This window comes from Gavialis gangeticus, unplaced genomic scaffold (genome assembly GCF_001723915.1).
Source record: "Gavialis gangeticus isolate Ggan-Ray unplaced genomic scaffold, GavGan_comp1, whole genome shotgun sequence".
NCBI lineage: Eukaryota > Metazoa > Chordata > Crocodylia > Gavialidae > Gavialis > Gavialis gangeticus.
The window spans coordinates 71,541,688-71,560,347 of NW_017728992.1; the positions used below are offsets into that span (position 1 = coordinate 71,541,688).

General features: G+C 42.7%; 1 protein-coding gene across 4 annotated transcripts in view; it reads right to left on the reverse strand.

Annotated features, from left to right (window-relative positions):
• Positions 1-18,660, reverse strand: part of ZNF236 (zinc finger protein 236) — a 161,215-nt gene that overhangs the window by 20,046 nt on the left and 122,509 nt on the right. For all 4 annotated transcript variants that reach the window (XM_019524222.1, XM_019524231.1, XM_019524238.1 and 1 more), the window contains 5 exons: positions 17,052-17,231; positions 13,147-13,302; positions 9,891-10,078; positions 8,567-8,698; positions 2,222-2,419 (listed from right to left, as the gene is read on the reverse strand). In XM_019524222.1, coding sequence (XP_019379767.1) covers positions 2,222-2,419; positions 8,567-8,698; positions 9,891-10,078; positions 13,147-13,302; positions 17,052-17,231 — 854 coding nt within the window. The remainder of the gene's footprint in view (positions 1-2,221; positions 2,420-8,566; positions 8,699-9,890; positions 10,079-13,146; positions 13,303-17,051; positions 17,232-18,660) is intronic.

Sequence of the window (18,660 nt, forward strand, 5' to 3'; positions counted from 1 at the left end):
TCCCTCACCCCAGGGGCCTCGATCTGTGCCCCCACCCCAAACACCCCTTCCCTCCCCCCACACCAGACTTACCATCCAGATGCTGGCCTCCAAGTTTCCAGGCTGCACTCCTGACCCTGTGCACACTGCATCTGTGTGCATGCATGGGCACTTATCAGACAAAAAGGCTGATTCCTGATACTTTCAATTTTCCCTAAATCGGTGCCAATCTGATATGGGACCAAAGTATCGGTGCACCTCTAATAATTAGGATGATGTTTATTTGTTTTTACCTAATTGTGTACAGCAGACAGAGAGAAATGGCAAAGGAATATTTCAGCAGCAATAACTAGAGAACTCAAAAGAAATGTTTACTCCTTGCAAAGGCAAAAGTGGTACTGGACTGCTCACTTTCTACAAATTTTGAGATAACACTATTTGGCAACCGTTGGGCCTTTTGGATCATGGTGTATGCATGATAGGTCACCCAGACCTTCGATACGTATGCCTAGGCAGGAGTTTTGGAGGAGTGGAGGTTGCCCAGACCTTCCATCCCCACTTTAGGCCACTGAGACAGAATCCAAAAGCCAGACTGAGCTCAGATGTTTGGTGCCTCCATGGCTGTATTTGTACAAACATCCAGGAATGGAACCTTGGTCTCCTGTGTGGCAGGCAAGGATTCTACCACTGAACCACAGGAGACTCCAGATAACACTGTAAGACTCTAAAATGTTAGGGAGTAAAGAAACCTTTGGAAAACAGGAATCTTTCCAACTGCTACTATCCTGCAGAAGGCAAGATATCTGAAAGTTAAATGGCCAGGGTTTAACAGGGGACCTGCTCGGGGCCACTTTCCCTGTGGCCTGCCCATCTGTTCTTGGGCTACCCACCTGCGTTCTCGCCCACCATGCCTTGATGTTAATTAGTTAATCTATGTTAATCAAGTGGGAGGCTGCCCGTTTTCTGCCCTGATGCCAGGGGGCACTATCTACAGCTCCTTTCCTTCCCTACACTGCAGCCCAAGCCTCGCAGATGGCATCTACAGTTCTTATAATCACCGGGGCCCACACTGGGCCCCAGAATCCTACTATTGAACCCCACCTGGATTCCTCTCCTCAGGCAGTCTCTTCCACCTTCATACCAGGCAACATAGCTCCCTGAACTGATTCCCCTTCAGGTGTGATCCCCCCACTGGGACCTTCGGCTCACTAGCCCTAGCTCATCTCCAGGCCAGTTGGAACCCCAGGCCTTCAGCTCTTGGGCATTCCTTGTGGTGGGCCCCCAGCCCTTTGACCCTTCCAGTCCTGGACCCAGCATAGGGCAGTCAGGGGAAGTTCAGACAGGCCCTGAGTCAGTGGCCCTTACTCTTCTTCATGGGGTCCACCTTCCCGACCCTCCAACAAGGGGTAACCCACCCGGTTGTGGGGGCTAGGGGTTAAGGCACCCTGACCTGCTTTTCACCAGGGTGGTAACTGGCCTGGCATTTCCTCCCGTGCCATTGAGAGCCCCACCAGGCCACCCACTCCCAGCAGGGTGCAGTTTTAGGTTGTACCCAGGACCAGGAGCCTCCTTACCATCCCCTGCGGCTCCTCCCTTACCTCCAGATGATATCAGCAGCCCTCCGGCCAACCGGTGTTGTTGCCTGGCCCCCAGCAGCAGAACTGCCTTGTTTATATGGGCAGCCCTGAATCTAAAATGGCTGCTCTCGTTAGGCACCTGGTGGCTTCCAGCTCCAGGCCCTTAAAGTGGCAGGCACAACCAGTGCCCTGCCACACATGGATACTAATCAAAACGCTCACCAGGAAACTCATAGAAATCAGGACTAGGAGACACTGGCAGGCTTAAAGATCATTTCTGCCTCAGAACAGCTTTAATACAGAATTTAGCACCACCAGAAAACTGAACTATGGAAGAGTCTGCTTTAAAATGCAAAATAATAAAATAATGTTATTTAGCCCTAACTATACATTATTCTACTGGTATTATTTGCAAGCTCAAGGTGTATCTTTTCATCTACTTCAATGACAAGGTATGCAATTAAAAAAACCCAGCCAAGCCTACGCTACAAAAAGGAGATCTGTGAGCCAGTGCATATTTTTGCATCGTGCTCCTTCAAGGTGTTTTCCACCTTACAAAGGAAAGATTAGGAAGATGACAAGTATCTTTCATTCACATGCCCAAAAATTTAGAGTAGAAGACCAAGTCAACATTCTTAACCAGAAATTAGGCTATTAGAAAATACCTTCAGATGGGTTGCCCGTTTAAAGGCTTTATTGCAGATGTGGCAGACATGGATTCTCTCCTTGCCGTGAACCTCTTTACTGTGGTGCATTAACATGGTAGTTGATGGAAAGGTTTGATTACATTCAAAACACTGGTGTACTCGACCTTCTTTTTCTGCTTGAGTGCCCTTAGTCAGGTTAGGAGAAACCTCAGTAACCTGCAACAATATATAAAACACTGTCAGTGATGCAGAAAAATTGGAACTACATCGCCTAAAATCAACAAATTACTTTTTCTAGTTAGATACTCTGGCTCAATTAAATCTGAAGAATACTTAATAACCATATATATTTAAACATATGCAACCATTTGGCATCCAACTCCTTAATAAAAAAATAAAGAAAAAGATATAGGGAAATACAGACTCATTTTATTATTTTTCCTTTTACATCTCTTATTTTATTGAAGATGGTCTATACAACACATGAAAATATCTGAAAATAGACAATACATTCTGGTACATAATATGCATAAAAAATTCAAGTCTTTGAAGATCTAACCTATCTTTATTTTTAAGAGACTAAGGCCTTATACTTCAGTACCCACAAATAAAAGGCGGCAAAAATAATTCATGTTTATTTCCAAGTGTCTGCAAAATACAGTAAATTACATATTGCTACAAAACTGAAAGTCTGGATATGGACCAGACTTTTGCCTCTTGCTTTCAGTTTGTGGCTTTTTTCTTTTTCTGTGGGGTACCAGAGAGGTCTGCAGGAAAGGAGACTACTACTTTTTCCTGGAGGTATGAGACATTATACAAAGGTTGAAGTTTAATTTTCATGACAGAGCAGGTAAACCAAATGTCAGACTACTGTTTCATAAACTGATCACTTTTTCATGGAAGGGATGCGCCATTAACTCCTTAAGAGTGGTTACAGATGCAGAGAAGCCAACATTTTATATAGAGGGTTCCTTGAAACAGGGGAAACATTATTTCCCAAAATGAAAAGGAAAAGCCAGTAAGAATTGAGGTGATGCTTTCTGCTTTAATATAACAAAAATGTTGTGTAATTAGGCATCCATCTCAATCATTAAATCTATAAACACTCTTGTTGATTTCTATAGGGCTACTCAAGCTCTTAAAGTTAAGCAAGTGAATAAATAACTTATCCCCAAAAAATCAGGTTTCTGTGAAGACATCACTGAACTATGATATAAGAAGACTGTTCTCTGGCCAGTGTCTTAACTGCAGTTACATGAAGCCCCCAAATGACAGTGTGATCATTAAAAACTGTCAAGGGCAGTTTACAAGGGAGAAATCATAGTTATTTTAAAGAGAGTACCAAGGAGAGATTTATTAATGATTTGAAACTAAAGTGTATTCTGCCTAAGAATGAAAATTAATAGGTTAGTTAAGAAAATCAGTGTAATTTAACTGAGGACAGTATACATTTTACATCTAATTTTATTTAAAAAGCCTGTTTCATCTCTGCATTGTATGATTTATATAGTGGACGGATATACTGGCAAGACCTCACAATATGAGAAATCTCTGGCAAGATGCATGCTTCTCTGTAAAAGCTACTTTAAGAAGAGGGCAATATTATATTCAGTGTAAACTATATTTCTTGTGCATTCATTCTCCAAAGTACAGTTTGATCAAGATTTAGAACAAGTCACAAGGCTATCATTTATGGGTATAAATAGAGAGATTTTACAGATCATAAGCCATAGATATTTGTAGTGTGTAAACATTTTAATGTATATATCAATAATGATTATAATTAAAATTAAACGGAAGTATTTCTTTGCAAAGAATGGCATGGCTAGAATTGGAGGAAGAAAATTATACTAGACAGAATGTACTTTTAATTAAACATCTGGATTGGTGATAAAAATAACTTCGAACTGATGTAAACTGTATGATTGTCAGAGCTGTAGATACTCCAATACAGTTAAATGACTATTGCTATAAATTGAATGGCTGTGAAGAAAAAAAAGACTGAAAGGGAAAGATTTTGTCCCTATACTTCTAAATAAGGAGAAGGAAACTGAGGATCTCAAAAGTGTGCTGATAAGATACTTAGGAAATAAAGATGGAAATTTAATCTTGGTCCACATGCCATTACATTCTGGAAAATGAACACCTCACTACAATGGAATGATACTCTGTCTACATTCAGATGCAATTCTGAGCATACATGTATGTTATATGTGTAAAGTTACTCATATAGATCTAGCTTTTTTTAAATAAGGAAGAGTTAAACATTTCATACCTTCCCAACCTTTTAGAAGATTTATAGGAGGGAGAAGTTTTCATCTATAGAGAAGTTCATGCTACTTTTACAGTTTATTTTGTTTTTTCTGCAGCAAGGTTAACATTTTAAAAAATGTAAGTAACTTTGACAATTAAATCCTAGTTTCAAAAGGAGCTAGGCTCTTTGATGCCCACAAGTGAAATTTTAAAAAGTGCCTTCATCCAATTAAAGAGTATTGAATTTAGATCACTTAGGCAGTCCTGAAAATTTCACCTTGTACTTGAGAGAAGTAACTTGAAGGTGCTTTATTCTTTACAGATGCAAAAGGAAAAAACATATTTATATCCACTAACTCACAGAATAATCTTAAAGAATGAAACATGAAATGCAGCCTACGCTACTGTAGATGAAAATATTTGGGATAGAAAAAATATATAGATTTTCAATGAAAAATTGCATAAAACAGAAATGAAAGAAAGTTTACTAGAAAACAAGTGCAGTGTCAAGCAAACTAAGGATATGACCAAGCATTCATCTGTAGTGCTATAAATGCCTGGGAAATCTGTGGTGCTACAAAAACATAGCATTACTTGCATATGGCTATTCAAGTGCCTGATCATTTGAAACACTACAAAGTTTAAGAAAAGCATATTGCTAACACTCCACAGCTAGGTGGGATGGCATGCAAAGATCCCAGCATGCTTCGTAGGCTCCCTGCTCTCCCCTCTCAATCTCTGCAAGTTCCTGAGGACAGGCAAGTGCAGCAGAAAATGCTAATTGGCTGTCTGCCCAGGGAGCACGCCCACCCAGGGACTCATCCACAAGGGGAGTACAGAGCCACAGCAGCTTTGGTCAATTTTGATTCCTAAAGGCTCATCAGTTATGCCCCTAGCCTGGAAAGGATCCCTACTGTTCTGTGTCCTGTGAATCCTGATCCAGTACTCCTACTGGCAGAGTCAAGGCCTGTCATCACTTTTTCAGCAAGCATTTTCAGCTCCTGTACAGGCTGATAAGCAGACGTGACTGGAGTCATGTGTGCCCTTGAGTTCTCTCTGTTTTGTGTCTGCCAACAGCCACATAGCTGCCTAGATGCCATGGAGGTTAGGGTGCTTTGGGACCACTTACAGCCCATGTATCAGCACTTCTTTGCATGTAAAATAAGCACCTGTTGGTGTCAGTGCATTGTTCTGAGGACCTGGGAGAACGACCACTGGCAGCAGAACTGCAAGATAAGCCTAGCCACCTTTCTATAACTATCCACTGAGCAGGTTCCTCCTGTCATGTTACAGAGTACTAGCACAAGGGTGAAGAAGGATCTTGCCACTGGCATCCAGAAACCTGCAATCTGACAGAACCCATTCCATGGCCAACCTCTTTGGTACTTTGGCAAGTTCACAGTCAGAGAGAGAGACAGGGCAGGTGGTGTGACTGGCCACCCAGCACCTGCTGACACTGTGCTTCATTTGTTTTGGCAACATATGGGATGTCGTCAGCAGGGGAAGGGTACTGATGACCTTGTGGAGATTTTGTGGATGAAGAATGTCTGAATCATAAACTGCCACAACCTCTTGGGCTTGCAGACCCCATGCCCAGTCTCAAATTTTAAGTGATTACACAGCACTGCACAAAGCACATAAGCACCTCCCAGTGAAACTACTCAAAACAGCAGTCTCTGGCAGACAATGCCCCTTGCTGTTTTGCAATTATCTCAGTTTCAGGAGAGGCACTGACTGCCCTGTTTTCCCAAGCCTTTTCTTATTACAGCAACCTGAATCACATTTGGCTGACCTTCGACTTACTGCACACGAACTCAACCACTCCTGAGTTTTTGTTTTTTGTCCTTGCTGAGTGATAAAGCCAGAGATATTGATGTCACAAGAACAGATACTTATGCTGCATGACAAGAGGATTTGTGAGGTGGGTTCATGCTGTGTTTTTTGGAAGATGGAGCAGAAATGAATTCAGGTAAAGCTGCCAGCGTGATTCTCTTTGGATAAATCAGCCAAATGATCACCAAAGTATGGGGTGGCTTGAAATCAGGTTTCATATGGATTGGGAAGGATTTTATTTTCTTCATGAAGAACAGCATCATGACTTACCTCTTCCTCTCATGTGTATTACATGAGGAAGAAGGTACCGATGATGTGATTGTTTCTCTGGCCACTTTGAGTTGGTGGACCATCTGAAGGCTGAGACAGACGGGGTTGGCTTGGGCATTGCGGGTCTTGGGAGTAGCACAGCTAGGGATGGAAAAGGAGAGCGCAAGCCCTGGGTGCAAGTTTAGAGGGGAGACCAAAACGGCAAATCTGAGGGAGAGAGCCTGTATCACTCTGTGTCACACCTCAGTAGTAACCTGCATGTGGGGAAGTCTTCTCTTGCATCTCTTCCCAGGATGCCAAAATCCCTAGTTAGGCTTCTTTGCCCTGGCTTTGGGTGACATGTTGCAAGCCACTGCTTGAAGCTGTCTAGGCCTGCAGAGCAGGTAAGAGGGTTTGGTGTGCTTTCACACAGAGCTTCAGACGGGTACGGCAGCATGTAAGCTCAACTCCTCCTTGAGGCAGTAGAGTTCAGCATGAGTCACAGGACAAGTTCCTTGGTATTGTGGAGCCCAGGAATAGTGGGAAGGGGACAGTTAACAATGCATTGTAGGATGCTGAAGGATTGGGACAAACCCTATAGTGTAACAAAATGCTGCACTGCTGAGAAGTTTCTGTTTGAAAGAGAGAAAATTTTGTTGCTGTTCCACCATTTTTTTTTTAGGGCTGCAAGTGAACTGAACAATACTCTTTTACTTTTTGCAGTGCCACAAAAGCAACACAAGTCCACAGCCTATGATGAATAGTGTGAACTGTACACATATGCTATGATTCAAAATTGTACCTTTCCAGAAAAAGGCTGAAGTGTGGACATCTCAACTTGGATGTTAGCAACAGTTAAAATAAGAACTAAACATGATCTACTGTAGCACATATTAAAAGGGACCAAGGGAAAGTATTAAACTTATTACATTAACTGTAATTAGTCTGCTTTTCATTACTATATTCAGATGTAGCTATCCTCTTTCAGAAAAGACATAAAGCATATGAACACACAAAGCAGCCAAGTAAAAAGCAGATAAGGATTATGCATTAGCTGATCCACAGTAACTGTTTCATGTGTCTCTTACCTCACACAGTAAGTGAAAGGTAATGGCTAAATTACTGTGGTTTAGCTTTCTTTTACTATAGGAAAGACAGGACACAAAATACATACTATTGGCCAGTTGACATGAGGTAAGCCCATTGCCTTTTAAACATGTAATATTTGTTCACATGTATGGTACAATAATAAAAAAGACCAAAAAAAATTATGCAACACAAATGAAAGGGAAACAATGCATGGATTTAAAAGCCTATGACTAGTTTGAAAAGAAGCCTAAAAGATGCATATTTTTAAAGCCATTCCTCTTCTAAGAGATATTTTTAGTACCGTACTAATATTAAATTGATAGCATGGTGTGATTACATGGTAACAGTGTTTATGTATGCATCTGCAGGAATCATATGTATAAACTATGTATTTTACCTGTAGCATTAGAAGCCTGATCTTAGATATTTAGTTCAGAGAAACATTACAGTAGGATGGAATTTTGGATGATACTATATAAAGTACAATAATTTAGAGTAGATTGTTACAGGGATGTTGTAATTATCCCAAAATAAAACAGTACAAAGATAGAAAACTTAGAATTTTGGTCCAAGTCCCAGATTTGAGGATGATAATTTTAAGACACATTATACTTTTGTTCTCTTCTTACAAATATGTTTTTAGATTCTACAATTAAGGGATTTTCTTAAGAATTCTCAGGAAATTCATTCTAGACTCACAGTGTATTATAATGTTCTAAACTTTCTATTTTTTTTCCATACAAAACAAAGAGGTTAAACTTGTGCTTTAAGTGCAAATTGCACTAGCCTTACGTATGAAGCTGGCATCTCCCTAATAAAGCACAATAATTAGGATAAAAATTAAAACACCAAACTTTCTGCTTCAGGGCAAACTTAAATTAATGCTCTGATTAAACTCATGTTTCTGTATATAAAGGTAGGCAAATAAACCATATCTACCTGATATGTTATTTCATCCGAGTTTGCAGATGTTGAATGTGGTGTATGGCTCACCAATATGACTTGCTGCGAACCTGATGCATTCTGGTTGGAGAGACTGGAATCTGTCAGTAAGGCAGGGAACTGCTGACCCTGTCAAAATAAAATTGTTTGACTGATTGTTCATTCAGACACACTCGACTTCATCAATAACCACTAACTCTGAGACATAACATGGCATTAAGTAAAAGTTCATTTTACTGCAACCTTTTCCTCCACTTCAGTACCTTCTCACCCAAGATTTGTGTGCACCTGCCATTCTTACTGTCTTTTCCCCTACTTGATCTCCCATATTCCTATTTCATTCTTTTTTCCCACTCCTCAGTACACACATCCAAAATATGTAAAATCACCTCCCAAGAATCCTGGAACTAATGTGATGTTTGCTGACATTGTATTGTTTATTCTGCTTGTGTTTTACAGTTATTCACTCACCCAGTGAATCGTGGCTTGGATCATAAACATTGTGACAGAGATCATCTATTAGACTGTCTGTACAGCACCTATGACCTTTGGGACCCATTCTTTTTGATTCTTGGGAACTGCCACAATACATATGATCATCAACTCTTCCAAAAATCACACAGCTTAAAACACTGCAGAGTCTGAAATTATACCTTGAGTACTATCACAGACATGTCTTGCACAAATTGGCTGGGAAGCACATCACTTATTTTTGACAGGCACGATAATTATTTTACATGCGAAGTTGAAAGACTGGGGTTCAATGTAAGAATACAGGCCCCTTGATAGATTTTGTTTCAGCACATTTAAAAATATTTTATGTTAACAGTTTTATACACTTATACTTCATACATGGAAAAACCAGGTTTAGTCTTAGATCAGTAATGAAGTAAGTAGTGAAATATTAGATATCCTCACATGTAAACATTGAAATGAAATACTGATTAGTAGAAAGGCTGACCCTATATCTGCACTACACACCACTGAATTTAAAATCAGTAAAATTACTAGTTCTACTAATATGATATCATATTAGGCACTGTAAATGGAATTGTATTAATGCCAGAATCAAAAGTCTCATCACTGTAAAAATTCTATTTCAGAAGAGCTCTGAGGCTGTTTAAGTAAATTTTAATAGTTTTAGATAACAGCGTGCACACTTAACACCAAAAGGGCATCTGTCAGATATTCAACTGCTATCTGTAAGTGGAAAAAATTACTTTCAGAACAAAAAACACCGACACAGTTTGTCCCTTGAGGTTGCAATACTAGTTTACCAGACAGGTAAGAAGTGCATGCCTTTGTGGTAAATGAGACACACCTGTGAAGTGATATTAAGTGTAACTGCATCGAGACCACCAGACAACATGCCCTGAGTATCAGAAAGGGTCAAGGTGACACTGCCATCTCCTCCAACCCCTGATGAAGACATTACTAAGTTCTGGGAAGAAACAGTAGATTGAGACATAGGTGGTGTTGAGGGAAGGTTTCCACCTGATGTATTAAGCTCTAAAAAATAAAGTACAAATGACGTTAAAAACACGTTAAAAATTATATGCATCAAATTTTAATGCAGATTTACCTCATTTTAGGTTAAAAAATTCTACAACATTTTTTGCTTGGCGATTTTTTACAATGACTTGCTGAAATGCTAATGTGCTGAAATTACAGATTTGTCTCCTCTTATTAGTCAAACAAATGGCAAATAACATACTTTTTATATAAAATTATAACAGGAGGCTGACAGTTATATGGACTGATATGTCACATTTTATAGCCATATATTTGAAAAGGCTGCAGCACTCCATGGACAATGATTTGTTGCTTGCACAAATAACTAAAGGCACATTTTAATGCTGCTTAATAAACTACATACCATCTTATGACAAATCAAAATGAACTCTAGTCTGACCATTTTCGGGACCCATGCTAATATTGATTTTGGCTAATATTCATTTTTGTCTACCTATAAAAGACGCCAAGATAAAAAAATACAAAACTTTTAAAATGGCAAAACAAGAAATCCCTGCCAAAATAACCAAGAGCCTAGTTCAAGTGACCACTTGGTATACCAACAGCACAGCTACAATTATTTAATAGGATTTCATAACATTGGTTCTCTCTAAAATAAAAACAATGCTGGTCATTCTTATGGGGCACATATACACATGTATTTACTCTGACCTAGATTTACTGTGGTGTAAACTAATCCAGAGTATGCGGTTTTGGACAGGTATCTACTGGTCCAAGATTAGGGAAAAGATTTAAACCAAGTTTCCTGCAACTCTGCAATGGGCCCCTGCGGCTACCAAGGGGTGCTCCAGGCGCTCCCCAGGTGCTACCCCAGGGGCTGACAGGGAGCACAGGGCCAGGAGATGGCTGTCTCCCAGCTCAGGGGAAGGGAGAGGGGCTACCTGCTGCTGGGGCGGGGACAATGTCCTCCTGCCCCGGAAGCAGGGAGCTCCTGGCCCTGGCCCTGGCTCCTCAAATCAGGGGCAGGGGACTTGGAAAAAGCTGCAGGGGAGGGGCAGGTCCCAGCCTCCTCCCCCAATCCATCGGTGGGGCCGCTAACAGTTAGCTTACTGCTAGCTGCCTCACCAGTAGATTGGGGCACGGGGCTGGGACCTGTCCCTCAACAGGACAGTTCCTATCCCCCTCCCTGCAGGTTGGACAGCTTGTTCCTCACCCAGCTCTGTAAGCACAGAGTGAGGGGGAGGAAGATAAAGCTCCCAGCTGCCTGGGCCTAGCATAGGTGCAGGATAAACCCCATGTATATACTCTGTGTCAATTCAGCTGCCCCATCTATATCCACTTAATTTTTCACAACTGCTCTGAGCTAACTCAGACATAAAACCAAATTTCTTCGTTGTGGTTATACAAAGAGAACTGTACAATTAATCAATGTTTATAAATGGTGCAGAACTTATAACTGATCATCCTGATGCCTGATCATTTTTTTGGAATCTCCAGCTAAAGGAAAAGATTCCTTTGGGGTTTAAAAAACAAACTAAGTAGCTTAGTTCTAGGATATTTTTAATACAGCAAATTTGTAAATGAAGGCCTGAATTCACAACAGATTTTGGCATCATTAACAAAACAGAGTGTGTTAAATATTCACCTCGTATGTAGGAAACTTTGCATCATATGCGTTCACAACAGACTTTGGCATCATTAAAAAAACAGAGTGTGTTAAGTATTCATATCATATGTAGAAAACCTTGCATCTGCTTACATCAGAGCAGGGTTTTGAACTGGTTTCACTGACTTTCTAGTATCATAGGATATTCTGGGGATATTCTCTCAAATGCAGCTCTTCTTTGTATAAATATTTACAATATTTATCCACTGGGTGAGACAAAGGGAAAAAAGGACTAAAATGTGATGGCTACCTTTCAGTCATGGGAAAGATGCTTCAATTTCAATCTCTACTCCAGCAGATCATTATAGATACTTCATCTATTGTGCAAAAGAGTGTAGGTGGAGTACTGCATCACTATTTCTTTCTCCTCCTCCTCCTCCTCCTCAGTTTTGTGTATGGCAGATATGTTGTCCCCCAGACTAAAAAAACTTTAGTTTCAGTAATATTAAAATGAACCTCAAAAATTCAAATTTAAGTGAATCCAAAACTGCATTTCTAAGTAAACTAATTCTTCTCCTTTAGAAAAACTGTCCCTATATCAGGGTCTGGCAACATTTAGCAAGCTGTGGTAATGTGAGCCAGCTGGTTTTGGCAGCATGTCAGCAGTGCAGGGCTTTGCCCATGCTGGAGGCAGACAGCTGGGAGCAGTGTCCATGCTGCCGTCACTTCTCCCTGGCTGCAGAGCAGGTGCAGCTTCCAGCCAGGAGGTAGCTTAGCAGGGGCTGGGTAGCTGCAAACTGCATCTGTACTGCCACCACTACCCTATGCTTCCCCCATGTGCTGGAAGCTGCACTAATGCTATAGCTGGGAATGCGGGGGAGGAGGGAGAGGTCGAAGTGGCAGTGGCAATAGTAGGAAGCGTCACAGTCCCAGCCTGGGCACAGGCAAAAGTCCTCCAGCTCCAAGGGCTTGATCCTGTGACTCCATGGACCGAATGTGGCCCACTATGTTGTTGCCCCATACCCTAGGTATTAAAACAGGATGTTCATCCACTGAGATTGAAAGGAAGCAGTAGTAGGGACCTACACACCAAGAACATATTCTGCAGATTTTATTTTTCACATACCAGGGAGTAGGAAATGCTACTCATTTACAGATTTCTAATAATATGGGTCCCATAGGACATTTCCACATGACCCATTATCACAGCTCTGCCTTACTCCTCGAGTTTAACAAGCCATCTCTCCATTATTCGTTTAATTATCTCAAAACAGTATTTAGAGGTACATGGCCTTATTTTCCCTCCCTCTTCTTCTGGCCAAGGTGAATGTTTCAACTGACAAGAAACAGAATTTTGGCAAGAGATTAGATCACTCACTACAATCATGTGGTCTCCAATTGCCAAGAACAAGACCATAATGTTCCAGATGTATTCCACTGGCCCTACAATTATTTTTTCACATATTATAACTGTTTGTATGTTTTACTGCGGGCATACCTGAAGTGTTCAGTGATGTACCCTGAGAGAGAAGCTGATCATTGCTTATAGTTATAGTAGCACCTGTTGACTGATTGCTGATTGCTGGAGTCGTCAGTCTTAAGCTCCCATTCATATCACTACTTCCAGAAGAATTATGCTGAATAAGATCTTGACCTAAATAAAAATTAATTCTTTTATGCCTGGAAATACCTCAAGATTTATTTTTCTGCTAGCTAAAGTAAATAAATGTTACAATGTAAAAGCAACCAAAAGGATAAGTTTTGAGATGTTTGGGGCAATACAAAAAAAATGACGACAATACACTAAACTAGGGTGAAATATTTTTCAAGAGCATTAGTTATCCAATTAACTTAGAATAAGTTTTGTGTAGTTAGATGCATAAAGATGTCTTCACAAGACCACAAGATTGTGCTGAACAACACTGACTGTTGAACTCATCCTCTGCTAGAAAAGCTCTCTCATCTAGTGTTGGTTTTGTGGTATTGTCTTTTGGCAGAAAACTCAGATTAAAGTTTAGGACAAAGCTCCAAGTCCCTCAGCCTCTCCTCGTATGGCTTGTCTTGCAAGTCCCTGATCATACGGGTGGCTCTTCTCTGGACCCTCTCAAGTTTTTCCACGCCCTTGTTGAAGTGTGGCACCCAGAACTGGACACAGTACTCCAGCTGTGGTCTCACCACTGCAGAGTAGAGTGGAAGTATCACTTCCTTAGGTTTGCAAGAGATGCAACGGTTAATGCATGCCAGCGTGTTGTCTGCCCTGCTGGCCACAGCATCGCACGGCCGGCTCATGTTTATGCAATTGTCAATCACTACCCCTCGGTCCCTTTTGGCTGTGGTGTGAATTAAATTGTTGCCACCGAGTTTGTAGGTATGTTGGGGATTGTTTGCCCCCGGATGGAGCACCTCACATTTTTGAGTGTTGAACTTCATCTGGCTCCAGTGCGTCCCCATAACTTGGTGTTGCCCACAAACTTGGCCAACGAGCTTTTCACCCTCATATCCAAATCATTGATAAAGATGTTGAAAAGCACCAGTCCAAGCATGGACCTCTCAGGGGGTCCATTCAAGAGAACTATAGGTCCTACCATGCAGCCAGTTTTCCACCCACTGAACAGTTGCTCAGCAATTAAGCCCACAATCTTCCAATTTTTCCACAAGGATATCATGGGATACTATATCAAAAGCCTTTTGGAAGTCTAGGTATATAATGTTGACCTTCTTTCCTGTGTCCAGGTGGCGAGAGACCTGTTTGTAGAACGAGATGAGATTGGTAAGACAAGACCTACCCACAACGAAGCCATGCTGGCTGTCATTCAGAATCTTACCCTCAATGAGCGTATCATACATAGATTATTTAATGAGTTTTTCCAGGATTTTTCCTGGGATGGAGGTTAGGCTGACTGGCCTATAGTTGCCTGGGTCCTCTCTTTCCCTCTTCTTGAAGATGGGCACAATGTTGGCCCTCTTCCAATCCTCACGGATCTCCCATGTGCCACGATTTCTGAAAGAGTTTTGCCAGGGGTTCCACAGTGACCTCAGCCAGCTCCATCAGCACTCTCAGGTGAAGTCCATCTGGTCCTACTGACTTATAAATGTCTAGCTTTTCTAGTTTGTTTGCACCAGCTCAGCATCCACAGTGGGAAGGCTATCATTCCCATCATGCCCCATGTGATCTATATCTTGCTTGTCTGTTCTCTTGGTTTGGTGAAATACCGAAGCAAAGTGGGCATTCAGGAATTCAGTTTTTTCTTGAATGTCCGTTCCCAGCTGTCCCAAGGTGTTAAGCAGGGGTCCTATGCTTCCATTTGTTTTCCTTCTGGTCCCTACATACCTGAAGAAGGACTTCTTACTATCCTTGACTCCCTTGGCTAACTTAAACTCAGTTCCTGACAGCTTTCCTTATCATTTTCCTACAGAGAGCAGATTCAGGGTAGACATCAGGAGGCACTACTTCACAGTCAGGGCAGCTAGGATCTGGAACCAACTTCCAAGGGAAGTGGGTCCTTGCTCCTACCCTGGGGGTCTTTAAGAGGAGGCTAGATAGACACCTTGCCAGGGTCATCTGACCCCAGCGTTCTTTCCTGCCTGTGGCAGGGGGTCCGACTTGATGATCTGCTCAGGTCCTTTCCGACCCTACTAACTATGAAACTATGAAACAAGTGCAGACCACTGTTGTACAGTCGTCCTTGAGGACTGTCCCTAGCTTACACTGTGTGTACACCTCTTTTTTCTTTTTCAAGAAGACTGTGATGTCCCTATTGAGCCAGGAGGGCTTGCCAGCCCTTCTGCTGCCTTTCCTCTTCATGGGAACAGTTTTCTTTTGTGCTTCAAGGATCGTGTCCTTGAGGACCATTCTTCTTGCACCCAATTCAATTTCCATCCCTGGTCCCGCATTGCCTCTGCTACTAATGCTCCGAGCCTGTTGAAGTCAGCGTTTCTGAAGTCCAGGACTTCAATCCTGCTAGTTGATTTGTCAATCTCGTGGTTGAGCTCATAGTCACTGTTGCCCAGGCTGCCCTCAACGTTCAAGTCACACACCAGATCATCTCCTTTGGCCAAGACCGAGCCTAGAAGAGCAGTACCTCTGTTCGACCCTTACACTTCCTGGGTCAGAAAGAGCTCCTTGATTACAGTTAAGAAGCTACATGACAAAGCTAACCTAGCCGCATGTTCCTGCCAATCTATGTCCGGGTAATTGAAGTCACCCATGACAACCAAACCCCTTGCACGTGTGGCCTCTGTCAGTTCCTGAGAGAACTCCAGATCAATTCATATTAGTGGTGGTGGCCTTTGATACAAGATACCTAGAGGCTGAGATTGTAACCCATGCCCTACTTGTCATTTTTAGCTGGATGGGCTTTCCAAAAGAAATACACTTAGAGAGAGAAGCAAATTCCATGTCCCTTCTGTTCAAAGAATTATGGAACTTTTATGAGACAACACAGCTGAAGTCTACACTCTACCACCCAGAGTCTAATAGACCAGTTGAAAGATTTAATGCGACTCTCAAGTCTATATTAAAAATGCATGCAACTAAGAGGGTTGGTGACTTGGGACACAATGTTGCTGTATATATTCTTCAGGTATCAGGAAGCACCCAAGGAATCCACAGGGTTTGCTCACTGATGAACCAAGATAAGGGTGGATGTTATACAGGAATGAGATAATTTTCTTCTGCTGCCTCAGTTCTTGCATCTTTGAAGGCTATAACTGTTTAAACCCCGTAGCCCTTCCTTTTTTTGTTTGTTTTTTTTAAATCGAGCTTACATGGGCAGGTAAGGAGTATGTTGCTTTGATGGTATTACAGCCATGACTACCTCCAGTTTCCCCAAATACTGAAAATAAAATTTCCCCAAACAAATAAAAGAAACCTTAAAATGCATTAGGAGTAGGGCAGGACATTGTATAGAAAATTAAGGCATTACAGAATCAAGACAATAATGGGTACAGTACTGGTACTGTAAAGTAAAGTACTTTACTCCTCTAAAGTAATATTGTAGAACTGAAGAACACAGGGTCCAAGAAGGGAAACAAGGATACAGACAAGCAAGAAAAAAGAAAGTCTTACATTTTTTTGATGAGTGAATTGGAGTGCTAAGTTGAATTTAGTATAAAGACTAAGTTGTCAACCTCAGAGAGTAAAAAAGTAAAACAGCTATATTAATACAATGAAGAAAGAGACAGAATCAAACCTGACCATCCTCACAGCAATGTTATTCAATATTAAAAGATATACCTTGGGAAGCTATGACAGACACCCCCCCCCACCCAAAAAAAACCGAACGTGAAATATTTCAACTTAAGGTAAAATTGCAAGCAACAGAGCTATCCTGCAAATGCCAACAAGCAAATGCTAATTTACTGGATTAGAGGCAGGGGCTAAGAGTACTAAAATATACTAACCAGAAATAGTTAGAGTAATTTCTTGTGGACTTCCTGATGAGTTTGTAGTGGAGGTACCAGTAGCATGTGCTAGGACTTGACTCAAACTTGAATTATTTATAGTCAATGTTATCTCATGTTGACCATTTGACGTGGACACCATGCCCTGCGACGTCATCACTTGAGAGAGATCCTGTGCACCTAAATGTAAGTTTAGGGAAAAAATATATTATTTCTTATTTTTATTGCTGTAGTTTAACCAGTATAACAATGTTAAAGACCTAACAATGACATTCTGAGTTTCTGAACCATATTAGAGATGCTTAAAGGTGAAAAAGCCACTGCTTCTAAAATAGGACAGGGCAAAATACAGCCTGCAGGCCAGATCCAGCCCGCCAGGCATTTTTGTCTGGCCCCCGGAGCATTCAATGAATTGTACCCTGCCCAGCCCTTTCACTGTTGAGGGTGGGAGCAAGGCACCCATGTATACACACAGCTCCCAACACACCCTATTGCACCTCGCTTCCACCCTTGTAGGCGGAAGGGCCCAGGCCAGCCAGAAGCAGCTTCCAGGCAGGGCTGCTTCTACAACTGCTGCAGCCACCACAGGGGGACCTGCTTGGCTTCCCTCGTATCCTGCTTGTTCCAGGCAGCAGGGAGGGAAGCAGTGGGTGCAGGGGGAGCTGCAGCCGAGTGGGGGCAGGGAGGGTAGGACTGGGGCTGACAACAGCGTGGAGCCCAAACCCAGGGAGGTGGCAAGAGCATGAAGCCTGAGTGGGCAGGGTGTGGGTGTGAGGGAGGGTCGAGGGGTGTGGGGCCCACTCTCCCTCACACTCCTCCACATGGCACACTGACCCTGCTACCAGCAGCTGCAACAGGTGGGGGCACTTGGGGTGCTTGTACCCTGTGCAGGTGCTGGCGCCTGGCTCCAGCCAATGCTGTGTGTGGGGGCAAGGAGTGCAGCCTGCCTGGTTCGCCTCTACTGAGTGGGCTCTGTGTGGCATGCGGGCAGCTCCTACACTTGTGCAGCACTGGGTGAAGCCCACATGTTGGAGCTGGCTGCCTCCCCTGCCCCTGCTGTGCAGGTCCTGGGACTCCACCAGGAGTGGAGGAAACCCCATCTCCTGCTTTCCCGTGGAGTCCCAGGACCTTTACATCCAGGAATGGTGAAGGCAGCTGGCTCCAGCATGGGGCTTCCCCTGGTGCCACACAAGTGTGGAAGCTGCAGGCATGCCACGTGGAGCCCCAGCAATAGAGGCGGGCTGGCCAGGCTGTGTTCCTTACCCTCATGCGCACCGCTGGCCAGACCCACATGCCATTGGGCACCAGTATGGGGCATGAGCACCCTGAGCACCCCCACCTGCTGCCAACAGTGTGGGCTGCATGCCATGTAGGGGAGTGTGTGGAAGGACCCCACACCCCCCCACCCACACACTGCTTCCACAACCGTCCCACATATACCACCTCACAATATACCCTATGCCCTTCCACAAACAACTACGCTGCCTCACAAACCCCACACAAACACCCCCAAGCACACCCCACCCTCCTGTCTACTCTGGCACCTGTGAGGAAGGTGGCGATTGCCTTATTGCCACGCATGTCACCCCCTCACCCACAGCTCCTACCT